Here is a 19,533-nt window from a genome sequence, read left to right on the forward strand (position 1 = left end):
GTCTTGAAAACACGACCAAGGAGCCATCGTCCTCGTGGGAAATTGTCGTAGACGACTAAGGCAAGGTCTCCCATTGCCAAGCTGCCCTTCTCTCGAACCCATTTGTGACGTTGTTGCAGCGTTGGGATGTACTCTCGCGTCCACCTTTTCCAAAAGCAGTCAGCTAGAAACTGAGCTTGTCACCATTGCTTCCTTCGGAAGAGGTCTTCACTCACAAACATCCCAGGTGATAGAGCATGGTTTCTCGGCTGAAGCAAGACATGACTCGGAGTGAGAGGTTCGAAGTCGCTCGGATCGTCGCTGCCTGGAGTAAGAGGACGACTGTTTAGGATAGTTACAACTTCAGCGAACACAGTGCGGACAGTCTCAAATCCGACCAGTGCGTTTTGGTTCCCGAGGATAGCTCTCATTGACTTAAGGACACTTCGAATGAGCCTCTCACAAAGCCCATTCATGTGACTGGCTGTGGGTGGTTCAAATTTCCACTCGGAACTTGGGCACAAGTAGCAGCTGATCTCGTCTTTGATCAGGCGTTTATTTAGCTCGTCTTGATTTCATTCCCGAATGGATCGCTAGATTTCTTTGTCTGCTCTCACGAAGTTGGTTCCATTATCGCTCCAGATTTCTTTCGGACAGCCACGGTGTTAAATAAACCTTCGAAGAGCTGGGATAAAGGCGTCAGTCTCCAGCTAATCACGTCTTCGATATGGACGGCGCGACTGGTAAAGCAGGTAAAAACACACCCATATATCTTCTCTGAACCCCGTCTGCGCTTCACATAGAATGGCCCGAAGAAATCTACTGCAGAATAGTGAATGGAGGCTCGTAAGGGATAAGACGTTCTTCAGGCAAGTTGGCCATCAGTTGTTCTTGATGTGCTCCACAAAGCGCAATGGCCATGCCATGAGTGTTTGCAGACGCGGCCAAGATGAGTAGCGCCATAGGAATAGATCTAGCGCAGATCCAAGTAAAATGAGCGTAACGTGGTTTCCAACTCGAATTTCTTTGTCGTTGTCAGGAATATTATCGATTTCCTATACTAGCCACTGGTCTTCGGGTTACAACAGGAACTTAGGTCCAGACAACCAGTGACAGTTCGGTTTGAGGGAATGTATTTCCATCCCTCGGGGGCCCTCATTGGCCGGTTTGAGAGATGTCGGCACATGTCGCCACTGCTCAGGATCGGAAGCATCATGGATCTCATTAACTCTGTTGGCAATAAAGGGCTTGAATCGTCTCTTCTCTTTGGTGATGTACTGAAGGACTGTCACGGAGTCCGTCCAAAAGGTGACACCATAAACAAGCAAGTCCAGCTGATCGTGAATGAAAATCTGGAGACGCGTAGAGACCACAGCTGCTTGTAATTCTAAACGTGGAACGGACCATTGCTTTAAGGGCGTGTTGCGCGTTTTCCCCATCACGAAAGCGCAATGAACTCTCCCTCGATCATTATCGAGTCTCAAATAGCCAACTGCAGCATAGCCATGATTAGAAGCATCAGAAAAGTAGTGTAGCTGGACGTTGGTGGTAGTGGCATGAGAGGGATTTCTAAAACATCTCGGGATCTTGATTTTTGCGACAGAGGGAAGAGACTCCATCCTTCTGTGCCATTTTGTAAGCAGTGGTTCTGGTACACGGTCATCCCCCTGGATTCCCATTCTTCAAAGTTCTTGAAGTAGAACCTGTACTGGCAGGACGAAGGCATCCATAAAACCAAGCTGATCGAAGAGGGAACTGACCGCTGAAAGAATGCCACGTTTGTTTGGCGGTTTTTTAGTAAGTACGACTTTCAACAGGAATGTATCCGAGTCTGCATCGCAATGTAACCCAAGTGCACGGCCAATAGGTAGCTGAGCAAGATCTAGACTTAAAGTGGGATTTGCTAGTTCTTTTTCAGGCCAGAAGTTTACGGTTGTTACTAGCTAATTTCGTTAGGTGGAAACCGCCTTCCTTCATTAACTGGATCAACTGCTCAGCAAGGCGGATCGCATTTTCCTCGTTCGGAACGGACTTCAAGACATCATCGACGTAGAAGTTCCTACGCACTGTGCTGATTAGTTCCGGGCCAAACCGCTCTTCATTAACATCTGTTGTCTGTTGTACTGACCTGTTGGCGCAACAAGGTGACGAGGCTGCTCCAGAAATGTGAAAAAGCATTTGGTACTCATCAGGGGGGTTATCCAAGTTACCGCTCCACCATAGGAATCTCAAGGCGTCCGCATCCCTGGGGAGAACCTTGACCTGATGGAGCATAGCTTCTAAGTCTGCTGTAAATGCGATTTCTTCCTCACGAAAGCAGATGAGTACACCAGTTAAACTATTCGCGAGGTCTGGGCCTTGTAGCAACTGATCATTCACGGAAGTGCCGTCGGATTTGGTAGCTGCGTCAAAAACCACACGGCATTTGTTGGGCTTGTTGACGTTGAAGACAGGATGATGTGGTAAGTACCATGTGATTCTGGATCTATCGGTGGCCTTTACAGTAGTCAGCTTTCTTGCATAACCCCTATTAATGAATTCCTCAATGACCGCTCTATACTTAGCTTCCAAGTCCGGATCACGGGAGAAACGCCTCTTTAGATGATGAAGTCTGGCTTCAGGCTGTAACCCTATTGGAAGGAAGGTTAGGGTCATCCTGCTTCCAAAGTTAGCCAATCTGATAATGGCCGTCGACCTTTGAGATGGTATTCTCGATAGTCTTCATGGCCTTGTGATCCTCCACTGACATTGATTTTAGAGACTGTTTCCCAGTTCCATAGGACTCAACTCGCCAGAAGTCTTCGAGTTGACGACTCAGAGAGATCTCCTCACAAGAAACGTGGTTGAGGTTAAACTTTTGCCTATCACTACAGCTAACAAAACCACCGAGGATACTCCAGCCTAGGCAAGATCTTATTGCGAAAGGTTCGTTTGGGTCTCCTTTCCTGACTTCGAGTGGGATGAAGGCGTCCTGGACATTCGTGCCAATGAGGACAGACACTTTGCTACTTACGACTTCAGGGAAAGGTACCTGATATAGGTGTGGCCATTGTCTCATTCTCTTGCAAACCGAGATATGTTTAAGTGGAATAGCTAGATCTTTCACGGTCCAAGCGTTACGTACAGAAATCTCTCTGGTATCCTAGTCAATGACTGAGACGATTTCAAAATTTACTTTCTCAACTTGTTCTCCATTTTTCTCTGTGATTTACTGTAGAAAGGAAGAGCTGGCTGGCTTCACCTTGAATCTCGAGCTGTTCAACAAGAGATGGGTCAATCATAGTCACATCGGAGCCGGGATGTACGAGGGCGTAATTAGTGATACTCCTTCCATTGTTAGCAATAACCTTGAGGGGAATGATCTCCAATAGGATCTCGGAGGATTCCGCCGTGGTTGCCGTAGCACACATGCTCGGGGGGGGGGGGGGGCGTTTTGACCATCGGAGGGAGCTAGGGGGACAGCTGGAACGACTGCGACTTCAACGTTATTGGTTCGGTGAGCAACGTTTCTTTCATGGCTGGGCCGAGAAAGATGTAACAGAGTATGATGAGGTTTGCCTCATTCTGGTGTCTTGCAACGTATTGTAGACTTACACGATCTAGCAGAATGTTCACCAGAATTGAAACACATTCGCTTCGTCTTGACAAACTCGATTCTTTCATTGAGAGGCTTCAACTTGAACGTTTCGCGGCGGTAAAGTGGATGAGACAGTGTACACATTAAACACTGGACCCCCTTTTGGCGATCCGTTTTGACTGCAAGGTTATTGACCTCGCTGTCCTCCTTCTGACCTTCGGTTGTCAGCGAAGTAAACCTGTGATCATTAGCATCATACCTTTTGGAACTAGGAGGCTTTGTTTCGGCTGAAGAAATTGAGAAGAACGGATGGTTTCCTACATCAGCGCGATCGTTCAAGAAGTTAACAACATCCTAAAAGGAAGGCATGATTTGCCCTTGATGCTCGAGGTCCTTCAAGTGTTCTCTGAATTTGGGAGCTTGCGCCCACTTAGGTAATCTTGGAATCATTTTTCAAGGTTATCAGTGCTCATTTCTCCTAGACAGTTCATAGCTTCCAAAGTACCGTAAATAACCTGAGCCGTATCTGCGTAAAATTGCAACCGTCTGCTTGTTTTCGTCGGTTCGTCTAAGGCTTTTGAGTCCACCATTTGATGAAACCTCTGACGAAACATCGGGTAATTTTCAGGGGACCGATCGAACTTGACAACTTGCAGAGCCGGTAGACCATGATCAGCATTCATTTTCTCCATGGTAGAGGCGATCATAGCAAGAAGGTGTCCGCTGACAGGCTGTGGAGTAGGTAAAAGGCGCTGTGAAAGACTCTGTAACGCTACGAACGCCAGTATGATTATAGCTTTGAGCTGCGGCACTTAAGCCGGTAGCCAGGAGATAAGGAGGAACCACCGAATTATGACTATGTGCAACACGCCTACCATTAAGGTCAGCGGTATTAGCCGGGGCGAAAGACATTGGAGGACCAACTGGAAATGAAGACACGCGCGAAGACGCCTCTGGCAATCTAGGAACTTGCAAGGAGGAGGATGAAACCAAGGAAACTTGCGTGGACGTGGCTTGGGACACACCAACATACGGGAATGTCGCGAAACACGCTGTAACCTCGGTTGACACGACTGGGCACGTGTAAACTTGTGTTGACGCGGGTGGAGGCGCGAACACGGCTAGAAGCGTGGGGGCTTACGTGGACAGGGCTGGAAGTATGCAATCTCGTGTGGACACAGCTGGAAACGTGTAAGCTTGCATGGACACAGCAGGAAGCGTGTAAGCTTGCGTGGGCACAGCAGGAAGCGTGTAAGCTTCCGTGGGCACAGCAGGAAGCGTGTAAGCTTCCGTGGGCACAGCAGGAAGCGTGTAAGCTTGCGTGGGCAAAGCAGGACACGTGTCAACTTGCGTGTTCTTGGGTGGAGATATGTACACTCGCGCGGAAGGAGCTGGAGTCGTGCGAGCTTGCGTGTTCATGACAGGAAACGTGTAGACTTGCGCGGATGTAGGTGGGGTCGTTAATGAAGGGGTGTTAGAGGTTATCTCAAACGCCAACCCTGGTGGAACGCGACTGTGATGCAATGAAGAATTCGCGTTAAACGTAAGTTCTGAATATTCGTTCTAGGCTAATCCGGCTTCTAACTTAGCTACTTCAGTTCTTTCTTCCGCTTCTGCGACATCCTTTTAATTTCAGCCTCCAGCTTCACCATCTCCAATTCAAGCTGCTCTGGTTCACTTCCATTTCTAAACGTTTCACTTCTATTTCGCTGGATCCTTTTCGTTTTTGCTCAGCTTGTTTCGCAGCTAGCGCAGCCTTGGTCGCAGCCGTCCTTGTGTCGCGAAGTCTTGCGCTTGCCTCACTAAGCCTTGAAGAAGCACGACTGCTTGCGGATCGCAGAGATCTTGTTGCCGATACCATCCCAAAATTGGCAAAGTCCTTAGATAATTGTTCGTTAAAATGTGTGGCGGGGGCAACTGTATATTCCTCGATCTTCAGGTCGTACTGGAGTTTTCTCGTTTCTTGAGTAAGGTATTGCGTATCAAACTCATTAATTTCGATGCTATCTTCTTTCAAGAGAATTTTATATCTTGTAGCATTTTTCTGGAAATTAATCCACGCTTTGTCCAGAGTTGCCTTAACGGACTTAACTTTCGCTAGATTCGCGTAGTCGACGAGGAGAGCGTCAATTTGCGAACAGGCTTTAGACATAGCCGAAACATATCCCGCATGCGACTTTCGTGTGCAAAGCTTTTTTCAGGGCTCCTTCTTGAAGAGAGCTTCACGTTTTCTTTCGTGAACTTGAGCGAGAGACAGGGACTGTCGTCGCATTCACCATACCAACTAACTCATTTGGAATTTACAATGAAGAAGGAGAGGGCCTACTTCAGACACAACTTAAAGCGAGTCTCAATTAGTCCAGCAAATTTATTTGACTTTCAGTAGGAGGAAGGTAAATTCCTGAAGACACACATAAAACGAATTACTACAAAATAACTAACCGAAGACGGCAGAAAACTAAGAGCAAAATACAAAACAGACGATAAACTAAACGGCTTACCAAATGCTGGAAAGGGGGTTCAGGGAGCCAAGAAGTTACAAGTTACAAGTGTAATGGACGATAAACTAGCACCAAATGAACATAAAAGGATAACACAAATATATAAGCAACAAAATTTACATACGACGCGAGGAAAAAAAAGCATGCAGGCACGATGAAATTTTTTTTTATATATATTTACAAATTTTGATAAGCATGACAAGAACCAATTTTTGGCAAAGTTTAAAAGAATCCTGTACATAGAGTTCAGAGCCACCTTAAAGTTTTTCCAAAAGCAGGATGTAACATGAAAAGACCAATTTCTTTATAGGAAATTGTTTCTAGGTATACGTCAGTGCAGAAATTTAAACTGGAACTCAATTAGCTTGGTGCTTTTGGTGCATTTTAGAGCCATACGATAACCACGATCCCAATTGAAACGTTTTCGTCGTGTAAATTAATACAATCCTGCAGCTATTTGTGTGGCTCTTACTCGGGAGTAAGACTTTGGCTTTGATAAGTTTTCTGTAGATGAACCAACCTGCTGTAATGCCGTTTTCAAATCAGACCCGGCTTTGTCTCGCGTTCGTTGAGAATAATAAGCGAAGAAAAGTGACACTTCCTTCGATAAATTTATATAATTCTAGTACGATCGAAGTTTAGCCATGGATACCAGGACGCCGACAACTATGTTTTTTGCTTTTCTGCGAGTATTTCAATATTTCGATTTTTGAGCCGTAAATTCCTTTCCGGAAACTTAATACATTCGTTCCTTGTTTCTGAGTGGAGTTTTCCAAGGTATCGAGCAATGAAAAAGCCGGAGAATTAATTTTAAGCAAATTTATCGTTATTCCAGCTCGTAAATTTAATTAATTTCATCAAATTTACCAAGCAAATCAAAGCACGAAAAAACTTATATAGCCAGAACACGGCATGGGATAAATTACTGATACTAAAAGGCTCTTTGAGAATTCTAGCTGTTCTCGCTTGTGGCGGCCTATGTTAACATAGTTATCATTTTGTTACAGATGGTTGTCTGAGAACGCTATATCATTTTTACCGGATGGTGTGTTTTCAACTCTTAAAAGTCTGACAACCTTGTAAGTGCGAAAAAAGCCTATAAGAGCTATTTAACATTTATTCCACGCGCGCGTTTGATGTTTGATGATAGATAGCCAACGAGGCTGGAAGCGCTGAGTTGGCTATAATAACCGAATAATTACTTAATTAAAACAGCCCCCAAACTATAGGAAACTAAAATAAAACAATAATAACAACGCCCAAAACTCTTGGGCGTATGCCTTCCATGTTTGTTGAGCATGCTTTAAATGCTCCTATATCATGATGGCAAAGCCAGGGAATTGCACTATCCAATGATTACTTCATATAATGTGATATGCGGGGAGTAGGAAGGCTGGCAGCGGGCCTGGAACCGAGTTTCTATGATTGCTTTAGTTAAGAAATTTGGCCGAGCTAGACTAAGTAATGATTCGTGTGAAAGAAACATCGCGGACTTTCGTAAGCGGAAAGTGTTTGTAAAGTTTTGTGAACGTTTTGCGTGTTTCACGTTCACTCATCTAAGGAAAAGTTCCAGTTGCCCTACATCTAAGTTTTGGACATTTTAAGGGAGCGGGGATAATTATTGCGCTGTAAACCTGTGAGCGGGAACTTCACTTCGAAGCAATGTCGATGTTTATTTCAGTGTGAGCCAGATTGCAGTCATCACGGTTTAACATTCCTTTCGAGAATTTTTTTTTTTCTGTGTGGTGGTGTAATATAGACAGGATAAACCGAAGTATTTCTGTATTTCGTGACTCCATGTTGGTGAGGGTTACCTTTTGGAACAGCTTCGTGACCCTTCTGTTTGCACTTAACTAACTGACAGAGTTAACCAGAGTTATATAGTAAGAACAGTACGGCGCTTTTCTGGTAAGTTAAGGTTTAGGATTTTGCCTCTCACCTAATAACTTATTACACAAGAGGTCTGCTTCAGTTTCAGACAAAGCATCTGGCATTATTTATCAAAGTGAATACTGGATAGGTCCCTCGGCAGAATTGAGAATCATCACCATCTCTTTGGCCCATATTTGAAACTAATAATTTATGTTTTCGTTCCTTCATAATCATCCTCAAACTTTTGTTTTGATCTTCTAGACTTTGCTTCTTAAATAATGGGCCCCGTCAAATAGTTGTGATAGAGACTGTGCAGGAAGTTTGACATTCATGCTCCTTTATTGCACCAAGTATTACCATTTAAGACAAGTACTATTAAAGACTGCATTCACCTGACGTTATTTAGCTTTCCTTATTGTCTTATTTAACTGTCCCTTCATTTAAGGAACTAGCCACTGATAGGCAACACTTATGGCCAAATTTGATGTGCTTAAATCCTTACTTATCTCTTTGCCTTAAAGGAAAAAAAAACAAATATCCCTTGCACTTGATACACTTTCTTGTTATTCTCCAAAGCCTTGGAGCCAAGCATCAAAATTAGCCTATTTCAACATTGTGGAGATTCCGTTGACTCAGGTTTGTCTAAGCTAAAGTCGGTTTTCTGGATAAATGACCATTTTGGCTGTCTACCTCTTTACTAACCAGTACACACATAGAGGTAACATGGCTTATTTACCTTACCTTCCCTTTCCCTTCCCCTTCAAATCTCCCTTTGCGGATGAGTGTATGGCAGCCCTATTTTAATATGCGGAAGTATGACAGAGTTTTCCTCCACCACACAAATAAAAGCAATGCTTATCACTGGTACAAATTATGCCAAAGCATGTGAGCAGAAGCTGCTTTCTTTATTTCCACGGGTCAAGAAATTGTAACTTTTAACCATATGTAAATAAAATACCTCAACCTAGTAAAAGTTCACATTGAGTCTGTGCCCAGCAATTCCACTTTGGGCATTCCCATGCAGAAGCTAAGCAGGAAAATGCTTTCAAATTTTAGAGTTCAAACTGGTACTGAACAGTAAGAAATGGAGATTTCCAAAACCTTTACAATCACTCCATTATTGAAACATGCAAATCTTGTTGAGTGATCTGAAACTGTCTTCAAGTTTCATAATTTAACTCACTCGTAGAAAGTCTTAAAACGCAGCATTTTACAGGGAAATTATAAAACAAACGCGGTGTTTCAGAAGTAAATTAAGACGAACAAAACTGTAGATAGAAAAGCTCATTTAATGTAAGCTCGAATTTATAATCTAGAACTGAACAGTTGGGAAATGTTTGAAAGACTTACATTCGGAGGTTTCAATTCGCGATATATGGTGGCAGTCATCAAGCAGTTCAACATCGCTATTTTCCACAGAAACTAGAGAAGAACAATTGCAAAGGACATCTTCTCTTTCGTCGGTGTGAGTATGGAAGGTTACGAACCTTTAAATTTCATAGCAAATTAAAAGCAGCCTACAATAGTTATCTTCCTGATACAGTACCCAAAAAGGTGAAATTCACCACGCTCACCAGGAACATATCCGCTTGAAACTTGTCGCTAATCTGACACAAAGTTGGCGCCTCATTCCCTTAGTCCTGATTTTTTCAGAGCTGTTGCTAAAAACTACTAAGAGCGAATAAAAAATTATCGAATCAAAGCCAAATCCTGAACAAAAATGGGGCGAAACATTTTGCGGTGTCCTCGCGTTATGTCCCGTTTTGTGCATGCTCGCTACGGTTTTCAAATGATTCACAGATTTCTTCACTAGTACGATCATAGAAAGCAGAAAAGCGGTAAGACCAAAGGTAGTTACAGCCCCCCCCCCCCCCCGCCCCCCTGTGATATCCCTGAAGAGGGCTGCCCCAGAGTAGTTTTTTTAGTGACCAACGTTGCGACAACCTGACGGAAGTCATCTTAAGCCAAAAGTAGTTTGTTGGTCGATGGTGATAAGTATGGCACGTTGGAACCAATTGTTCAGTTTAAGGAAGTTTCCTCTTCACTTAGTTAAATGTAGAGTTCTCGCAACTTCCAATCTTTCTATTGCCAGTCAAATTACATCCTGATGAAGTCATTGGTGCCAATATCTCCGGACATCTCCGTTGGTATAAGAGCTTCCTAGAAGTAATAGTTAAAGGAGCTCAGTCAGGGTACTTTCACTTATTATGGCCAGATAATTGGAAACCTTGAAATAGTACATTACTAGAGTAGAAAAAAACTAAAGCGATATTAATAAACCATAAAGGAACAAGAATGGCACAGGTAGGTAAAGGATGGGGAAGATTAAGACGGATTACAAACGACAGACTTGAAAAGTGTAGGCTAAACGTTTTAACATGAGCAAAACCTTGACGTAGCTCCTTTAAAATTAGGTTAATCGCACTGCTGATTGAACATGAGGCAGAATCACAGCCAATTCTTTGTTTTTAAGTCCATTCTCTCAGTGATGAGCTAGTCAACATCAGTAGTTCTCCTCAGCTGCGTCTATTTATATCTGTAGTAATAAATATCACTGATGAATATTTCTCGACCACAACCAATACACGCTACTGGGACTCTGCTTAATACCTCAAAACGTACGATGCATTCAATGACTGACTGTGGAAAACTGGTAAAACAAGCGCCTCTCGGCAGATGATAGGAACACCGACATCTTGCTAATGACGTATTTTTCATGACATGAACAAAACGAGACAAATGCACTTTCAAGAAAACGACTTTACTTGGTTGACAACGACAGGATCGGAACCTTCATTTACGTTTTAAGCCGTAAATCATCAATCATGATAGTAAGTATAGGTAAAGTCCGCATGTGATCCAAGTGGCCCATTAGGCCGACGCTTATCTCCGGTTTCAGTCGGATGAAGCGACTTGGACTATTTCTACTCCCCCTGGATGCGATTCCAGTCCATCGCGGGGTTACTACCTTTCAACGAATTTGTCGGTACTCATCTATACACCTGGGTAGAGAGAAGAACTGTGAGAGCCAGGAAATGTCCTTCCCAGAAAAAAAAAAACAACAACAACAACAACAATGTCCATGGCTAGGAGTCGAACCCGGACCACTTGATCCAGAGGCGAGTGCAGCCATCACGAGGCCAACACACCTAATCAGGGCCTTTTTTTACACGTCCGTTAGTTTATCAGTGGTCTCTAGTCACTGATGTCAGTTTTAGTTTTTTTAACTGTCGTGTTGCCTTTAGCTGTATTTAGTTGTACTTAGTTGTATATAATTCCTGTAAACATGACCTGCCTAGATTAGCTCAGCTACCCGCGGGCATAATATAATTGTACTTTTAATTTTAAAACGCAATAAAAAAGTATGTGTGTATGTATGTATGTATGTATGTATGTATGTATGTATGTATGTATGTATGTATGTATGTATGTATGTATGTATGTATGTATGTATGTGTGTATGCGCGTATGCGTGTATGTATGTATGTACTGATCCTGGAAAACATCAAGTATGCCTGGTGTTCGACAACGTTAACACAGAAACTCCCCTTTCTGAATTTTCAATTGGTGGTGCCATGTGAGTCAGGCCAACGGTTATCGTCAGTTTCAGGAGCTTGGAGCCACAAAAAAGCCATTTCAGACACAGTTTCACTGGGAAATATTATTGTATCAAAATATTGGGAGACAACTTGAAATAAATACTGTCTGTGTAACAGGGTCTTTGCAGCCCAAGACGGATTCTTTGAGAGTACACTGGGTTTACCAAAAACTTCCCTGCCCACCGAACCGCTCCATCCAGAATACAGTCCAGCGCACTAACCAATCGGCAAAGGTACATAGGTCCCATTTAATTCGTCTTCCAGAAACATGCAACCATCGTTTATCCCAATTAGTGAGAGTCATTCTCGTAATTTAATCTCGAACAGACAGCCCACTGTTTTAAGAGAGTATTCTCTGATACTTTTAACAGGACTTTGCGTAACAATTATATTACAATTCTCCCTGACGGAGTGTTTGCCAACCTGACGAGATTGGAATACCTGTAAGTAATATGAGAGGTCAATAAAATGCTGTAAGGTTGACAATAATTTTGAAAGGAAAAAGTTCTTCCCATCCCATAAAGGGAACATAAAGATAACAGGTAAGCAGAAGCATAACTTAATTTAACCCTTGGACATACAAGCTAAATAATACCCCCACTGTGGTACAAGGGAGGGTTGATGGAGCCTTTTTTGATTTTTTTTGATAGAGATTTTTTGATTTCTAGAGGCCTTACACGAGCATTTTTGGGCACGAAACGGCTCTACGAAGTGTTTTCTGGAAGAAGCATTTTTTTTTTATTCCCAGAGGGTCTGGAGATATGAAATTAACTCACTAAAGGGCTTTCCATTCAAACTAGAGTAGTATAGAGAATGACGGGAGGAGAAGCATTAGAATCAAATAAAAGCGTTGAAAATCGGTTTTTTTTTTTTTTTTTTTGAGTAGAGGCCCTAGCGAAAGCTTTTTGCTTCTTTGCGAGGCTGTTGGAGGCCGTTTTTTTAGTAAAATGATCTCATACCGCCATTCTCTATATTACTTACATGTCCGTTAAGGATAGATAAGATTAAAACGGATTACAAACGACAGACTTGAAAAATGGAGGCTAAACGTTTTAACGTGGGGAAACCCTGACGTAGCTTCTTTAAAAAATAAGTTAATTGTACAGCTAATTGAACATGACGCTTAATCCCAACCAGCTCTATGTTTTTCCAATCCATTCTCTCAGTGATGAGCTAGTCAACATCAGTATTTCTATTCAGCTGCTTCTATTCACATCTGTAGTGAAAAATATCACTGATGAATCTTTCTCGACCACAACCAATACACGTGACTAGGACTCTGCTGAATGCCTCAAAACGTACGATGCATTAAATGACTGACTCTGGAAAACTGGTAAGCCGAGCGCCTCTCGGCACATGATAGGAACACCGACATCCTACCAACCACGTATTTTTCATGACATGAACAAAACGAGACAAATGCACTTGAAAGAAAACGAGTTTACTTGGCTGACAACAAAATAATCGGAACCTTCATTTACGTTTTAAGCCGTAAATAATCAATCCGTTAGTAAGTGTAGGTAAAGTCCGCATGCGATCCAAGTAACCCATCAGGCCGGCGCTTATCTCGGGTTTCAGTCGGATGAAGTGACTAGGAGTATTTCCACTCCCCCTGGATGCGATTCCAGTCCATCGCAGGGCTACCACCTTCCATTGAATTTGCCGGTACCCATTTATACACCTGGATGGAGAGAGACACTGTTAGAGACGGGAAATATATTTCCCAAGAACAAAACACGATGTCCATGGCTAGGAGTAGTCGAACCCGGACCGCTTGATCCAGAGGCCAGCGCACCATCCACGAGGCCAACACACCCAATAAGGGGCTTTTTGACACATCCGTTAGTTTACAAGTGATCTCTAGTCATTGTTTAGTATTTTTAGTCTTCTTGTTGCCTCTAGTTGTCTTTAGTTTTACTTAGTTGTATATAATTACTGTAAACATGGTCAGCACACCTAATCATGGCCTTTTTTACACGTCCGTTAGTTTATCAGTGGTCTCTAGTCATTGTTGTCAGTTTTAGTTTTTTTAGCTTTCGTGTTGCCTTTAGTTGTATTTAGTTGTACTTAGTTGTATATAATTACTGTAAACATGATCCTCTAGATTAGCTCAGCTACCCGCGGGCATGTTATAATTGTTATAATTACCTTCAAAACACAATCAAAATGTTTGTATGTATGAATGTACTGATCCTCGGAAACATCAGGTATGCTTGGTGTTAGATAACGTTAACACAGTGACCCCCATTTCTGAATTTTCTTTTGGTGGTGCCATGAGAGTCATGCCGGAGGTTAATGTCAGTTTCAGGAGCTGAAAGCCACCAAAGGGCCATTGCAGACACAGTTTCACTGGAAAATATTATTGTACCAAAACATTGGGGATGACTTGAAATAAATATTGTCTAGTGTAACTGCGTATTTGCAGCCGCGTTTACTTTGAGGGTTAACTGGTTTTACCAAAAAATAGCCTGCCCACCGAACCACTCGATTCAGAATACCGTCCAGCGCACTAACCAATATGCAAAATTACAGAGACCCTATTTAATTCGTTTTCCAGAAACATACAACCATCGTTCATCCCAAAAGTGAGAGTTGTTCTGGTAATTAAATCTCGAACGTACAGCTTACTGTTTTAATTGAGTATTTTCTGATACCTTTAACAGGACTTTGGGAAACAATAATATTACAATTCTCCCTGACGGAGTGTTTGCCAACTTGACGAGACTGCAACGCCTATAAGTAAAATGAGAGATTAATAAAATACTGTAAGGTTGGCAATAATCTTGAAAGCAAAAATTTCTCCCAATCCCATAGGGAACATAAAGATAAAAGGTAGGCAGAACAATAATTTAATTTAGCCCTTGGTCGTACAAGCTAAATAATACCCCCGCCATAGTACAAGGGAGGGTTGACGCAGCCCCTCCTCTCGGTGTTCGTTCTGTTAGTGCACAGTAAAATTCATTTATATTGATAAGATAGCCCTGGACATACTCTACAAGGTGATACCCTTTTCAACGGTAATGACGCCTAAATGACGTCAAATGACGTCATTTGACCCGTCATCTCGGATCCGCCATATTGGAAATTGCTATTTTTTTTAAAAAGTCAAGAAATAACAGAAATTAATGAAAAATCAAGTCAGAACGCTTATGAAATGTACAGTTCGTGAATTTGTGCAATTTGATGTAGAAGACTGAAAAATTGCAGAATTATGTCAAAAAACGTTGATTTTTGGCTAAGCTTGCATCAGATTTTCGGTTGCCATGGCAAAGTCAAAATTGATAAACACACAATTGTTATATCAAATTAAATATCTGCAGACGATGAATAAAAAGCTACTAAAAGTTTTAGCCCCTTAGAGTAAATCGTCTTTTTAGAAATTTAAAAAAAACGCTTCTGGGTTGAGTTCAGTTGAGTTGATAACTTTCTTGATCATAAAAATTTCAATTTCCTCGATTGTGATTGATTTTAAAAACTCTTATTTTCCACTAATTCACTTGCCAAGTTGTGATCGGACAGTTTGTTATTGGACGTTTGTTATTGGACAGTTTGTTATCGGACGGTTCAATAAGCCAATCTCATCCATAGTCGTAGTTTAAATCAACCATTCACATTCAAAGTTGTAGTTAGGTGCGTGCGTGCGCGCGCTTGTTTTGTGTTTTTGGCGCCTAATTGCCGGTAGGACGCGAAGTGACCTTAGAATATGCACATCCCCTTTGTAGGTATTTTAATGCAAATTTTCCCTTTCTTTCATAGCCTGGCTATTCTTCTTTCCTCGGAAATTGCAATTTTTTTGATTCATTGGTAATAAGACTTCGTGTTGTCCAATTCGGTCTGTAATGATACTCAGTTTCCAGCACTTAGTTTTTGATGGGTCGTTATAACCACTCTTTGTCACTAGATTCTACGATCATGGTATTGAAAAACTGCCAAATCATTGGTTAACACGTTGTTGCCATTTTTGTGACACAATAGATTACCATAGCAACAGTATGACCCCCTAAAAACACCCTTAATTACAGCTTTAGGTGCTTACAATTCAAAACCGGTACTGAAGAGGCAGAGGGCCGACTTTAGACACATCTTAAAGCGAGTTTCAATTAGTCCAGCAAATTTATTTGACTTTCCGTAGGAGGAAGTTAAATTCCTAAAGACAAACATAAAACGAATTACTACAAAATAACTAACCGAAGACGGCAGAAAACTAAGAGCAAAATAGAAAACAGGCGATAAACTAAACGGCTTCCCAAATGCTGGAAACGGGGTTTAGAGACCCAAGAAGTTACAAGCTACAAGTTTACAGTATGGGGCCCAGTTCTCGGCCACAAAAAAACGTAAACTTGTATTTCTTACCTTAGAATAGGCGTACGGACTTGAAATTTCTCGCATAAATAGCTTCAGCATTCAGTTTACACAGGTAGAGTTATCGACTGCTTAACGCTGTTTTCTCCCGAGTAATAACGAAAATGGAGGCTTCGTTCGTGGGCCCAGTTATCGGCCAGCGGACCCAGTTCTCCGCCACAAAAGAGTACACGCGATTCCTCAGAATAAACAACGCTTTATTACCATTTTTTGTTGTTAAATCACTTATAAGGCTTGTCTTTTGATATTTCGATCAGAGCTTTGTTTCATGTTAGAGAAGGAAGCTTTTTGCACACCTAGTTTTTCTCTTAAGTGCAGTCAAGCGAGCCTAAAAAAGAGTTGAGTATTTAAAACGGGGTTAAGTCAGAGCTCATAGTTTTCAGCATGCCAGCCCATTATAGCTTTATTTTTACAACTGACTTGACACGAATACTCCACACAAAACCATGAGCGCTTTTAGCGTTGAAGGCGAGCAGGGTGGCCGAGAATAGGCAAATACGCAAAAGTACTATGAAAATATTGAGGAGTGAATTTAGGTCAAAGAATTAAACAGGCCAGGTAAAGTTTAAATTTAACAGAGAGCTTTATCACTCTACATCCTTTATGCCAAGAATTGGCTCATTTGGGCTTTCTACACGGACAAAATATAAACTTGAATTAAACCATGTAATTCAAGTAGCTGTAAACAAACAAGTTTTCGGGCAAACCATATTCACCTACCTTCGGGTCACCTCGACGTGCTCACAGAAAAACTCGGCAGGACGAAACAAAACTCGGCAGAACGGAAGGCAAGGAATCAAGCTACCTTTGGAAACAATTGCTTTTTATTCAGACTCATTTGTGGCGCGAAAAATAAACGCTGAACAAAAATTGGCCGAAAACTAGGCTCGGCTGAGAACTGGGCCCCACACTCTAATGGACGATAAACTAGCACTAAATGAACCTGAAAGAATAACACAAATATATACGCAACGAAATTTACATACGACGCGAGAAAAAAACAGCATGCAGAATGTGAAAAAACACATTAACATACGGAACAAAAGGGGACACAAAGAGAAGACGAAATAGCCGCAACATCCTGGGGGGCTTGGCTGAATTTAACTAAACATTCAGCAAATAAATGCGACAGTTAGCCTAATTTAAGTGTCCGTGGGTACCATAATTCCAATAAATAATCCATAGACAGTTCTAAAAATTCAGAATTCCTGAAATATGATTCAAAGTCATTTTCGATGTTAAGTTACTTAAACTGCCTCCTCAAACAAGCATAGCTTGGAGATTAGTCTGATCAGAGTACCATTTGTTGTCTTGATTTCGCCTACACGGAACCGGAGATCATGACCAGGAAAAGTCTTGAAAACACGACCAAGGAGCCATCGTCCCTGTGGGGAATTGTCGTAGACGACTAAGACAAGGTCTCCGATTGCTAAGCTGCCCTTCTCTCAAACCCATTTGTGACGTTGTTGTAGCGTTGGGATGTTATCTCGCATCCACCTTTTCCAATAGCAGTCAGCTAGAAACTGAGGTTGTCACCATTGCTTCTTTGGGAAGAGATCTTCATTCAAAAAACATCGCAGGTGGTAGAGCAAGGTGACTCCGCTGAAGCAACAAAGGACTCGGAGTGAGAGGCTCGAAGTCGCTCGGATCGTCGCTGCTTGGAGTAAGAGGACGACTGTTTAGGATAGTTACAACTTCCACTTACGACCACTTCGAATGAATCTCTTCTAAACCCCATTCATGTGACTGGTTGTGGGCTATTGAAATTTCCACTCAGATCTTTGGCACAGGTGGCAGCTGATCTCCTCTTTGATCAGGCGTTTATTTACCTCGTCTTGATTCCATTCCCGAATGGATCGCTGGGTTTCTTTGTCTGCTCTTACGAAGTTGGCTCCATTATCACTAAAGATTTCTTTCGGACAGTCACGGTTTTAAATAAACCTTCGGAGAGCTTGGATAAATGTGTCAGTCTCCAGCGAACTCACGTCTTCGATATGCACGGCACGACTGATAAAGCAGGTCAAAACACATCCATATATCTTCTCTGAACCCCGTCCACGCTTCACAAGGAATGGCCCGAAGAAATCTACTCCAGTATAAGTGAATGCAGGCTCGTAAGGGATAAGACGTTCTTTAGGCAGGTCGGCCATCAGCTGCTGCATAGGGGCATCGTTTCGCTTACGGCAATCAACACACTTGCGCAGAACTCGTCGGACAAGTGATCTTGCTTGTAATATCCAAAATTTCTGGCGTATGGCAGAGAGTACGTTCTCACGACCAGCATGGCCCAAGATCTCGTGATAGTAGCACACTATTAAGGTGGACTTAGGATGGACGGCATCGAATGAATCGAGGCGTGAAGAATTCTTCCTCCAACGCGAACAGTTCCTTCCATCAGCACAGGGGAGAGTTTAGCAAGTTTGCTATGACCTTTGACTTGAAGTACACTGCTTAAAGAGTCAATTTCTTCAAGGAAGTGCTGGCGTTGAACCAACTGGATAATTTTCTGCGTTGACTTTATCGTCTCTACCTTGCCTATCCCTTCTGTTTTTGGGAGAGCGTTCTTGTTCTTGATGTACTCAACAAAGCACAATAGCCATGCCATGAGTGTTTGCAGACGCGACCAAGATGAGTGGCGCCTTAGAAACAGATCTAGCGCAGACCCAAGTGAAATGAGCGTAACCTGATTTGCAACTCGAATGTCTTTGTCGTTGTTTGGAATATTACCGATTTCCTGCACTGGCCACGGGCCTTCGGGTTGCAACAGCAACTTAGGTCCAGACAACCAGCCAGAGTTCGGTTTGAGGGAACGTATTTCCATCCCTCGAGGGCACTCATCGGCCGGATTGAGAGATGTCGGCATATGTCGCCGTTGCTCAGGAGCGGAAGCATCATGGATCTCATTAACTCTGTTGGCAAAAAAGGGGCTTGAATCCTCCCTTCTCGTTGGTGATGTACTGAAGGACTGTCAGGGAGTCCGTCTAAAAGGTGAAACTATGAACTGGCAGGTCCAGCTCATCGTGAATCAGCGCGTGGAGACGCGTGGAGACACGTAGAGACCACAGCTGCTTGTAATTCTAAACGTGGAACGGACCATTGCTTTAAGGGCGTGTTACGCGTTTTCCCCATCACGAAAGCGCAATGCACTCTCCCTCGATCATCAACAAGTCTCAAGTAGCTAACAGCAGCATAGCCATGGTTAGAAGCATCAGAAAAATAGTGCAACTGGACGTTGCTGGAAGTGGCATGAGAAGAATTTCTAAAACATCTCGGGATCTTGATTTTTGCGATAAGGGGAACAGACTCAATCCATCCGTGCGATTGTGTAAGCAGTGGTTTCTGGTACACGTTCATCCCACTGGATTCCCATTCTCCAAAGTTTTTGAAGTAGAACCTTTACTGGAAGAATGAAGGCATCCATAAAACCAAGCGGATCGAAGAGGGAATTGGCCGTTGAAAGAATGCCACGTTTGGTTGGCGATTTGTTAGTGGGTACGACTTTAAACAGGAATGTACCCGAGTCTGCATCCCAATGCAACCCAAGTGCACGGCCAATAAGTAGCTGATCAAGATCTAGATTCAAAGCGGGATTTCCTCGTTCTTTCTCAGGAAGGGTGGCCAGAAGCTTACGGTTGTTACTAGC

The 19,533-nt window shown here is 42.6% G+C and overlaps 2 protein-coding genes across 2 annotated transcripts; both read right to left on the reverse strand.

Moving 5' to 3' along the window:
* Positions 1-1,058: 1,058 nt before the first annotated feature.
* Positions 1,059-1,658, reverse strand: LOC149110508 (uncharacterized). The gene has a single exon (XM_089292298.1). The coding sequence runs from the start codon at positions 1,656-1,658 to the stop codon at positions 1,059-1,061; it is 600 nt and encodes a 199-aa protein (XP_089148424.1).
* Positions 1,659-18,204: 16,546 nt separating this feature from the next.
* On the reverse strand, positions 18,205-18,753 carry LOC149110509 (uncharacterized). Its single transcript, XM_089292299.1, has one exon. The coding sequence runs from the start codon at positions 18,751-18,753 to the stop codon at positions 18,205-18,207; it is 549 nt and encodes a 182-aa protein (XP_089148425.1).
* Positions 18,754-19,533: the final 780 nt, after the last annotated feature.

Source organism: Orbicella faveolata, unplaced genomic scaffold (genome assembly GCF_042242905.1).
Source record: "Orbicella faveolata isolate gen_17 unplaced genomic scaffold, um_ofav_v1 contig_24, whole genome shotgun sequence".
Classification (NCBI taxonomy): Eukaryota; Metazoa; Cnidaria; class Anthozoa; order Scleractinia; family Merulinidae; genus Orbicella; species Orbicella faveolata.

Bases quoted from the DNA above. Each gene is read 5' to 3' on its own strand.
- LOC149110508 (XM_089292298.1), bottom strand. From the start codon at position 1,658: ATGGGAATCCAGGGGGATGACCGTGTACCAGAACCACTGCTTACAAAA.
- LOC149110509 (XM_089292299.1), bottom strand. From the start codon at position 18,753: ATGCCGACATCTCTCAATCCGGCCGATGAGTGCCCTCGAGGGATGGAA.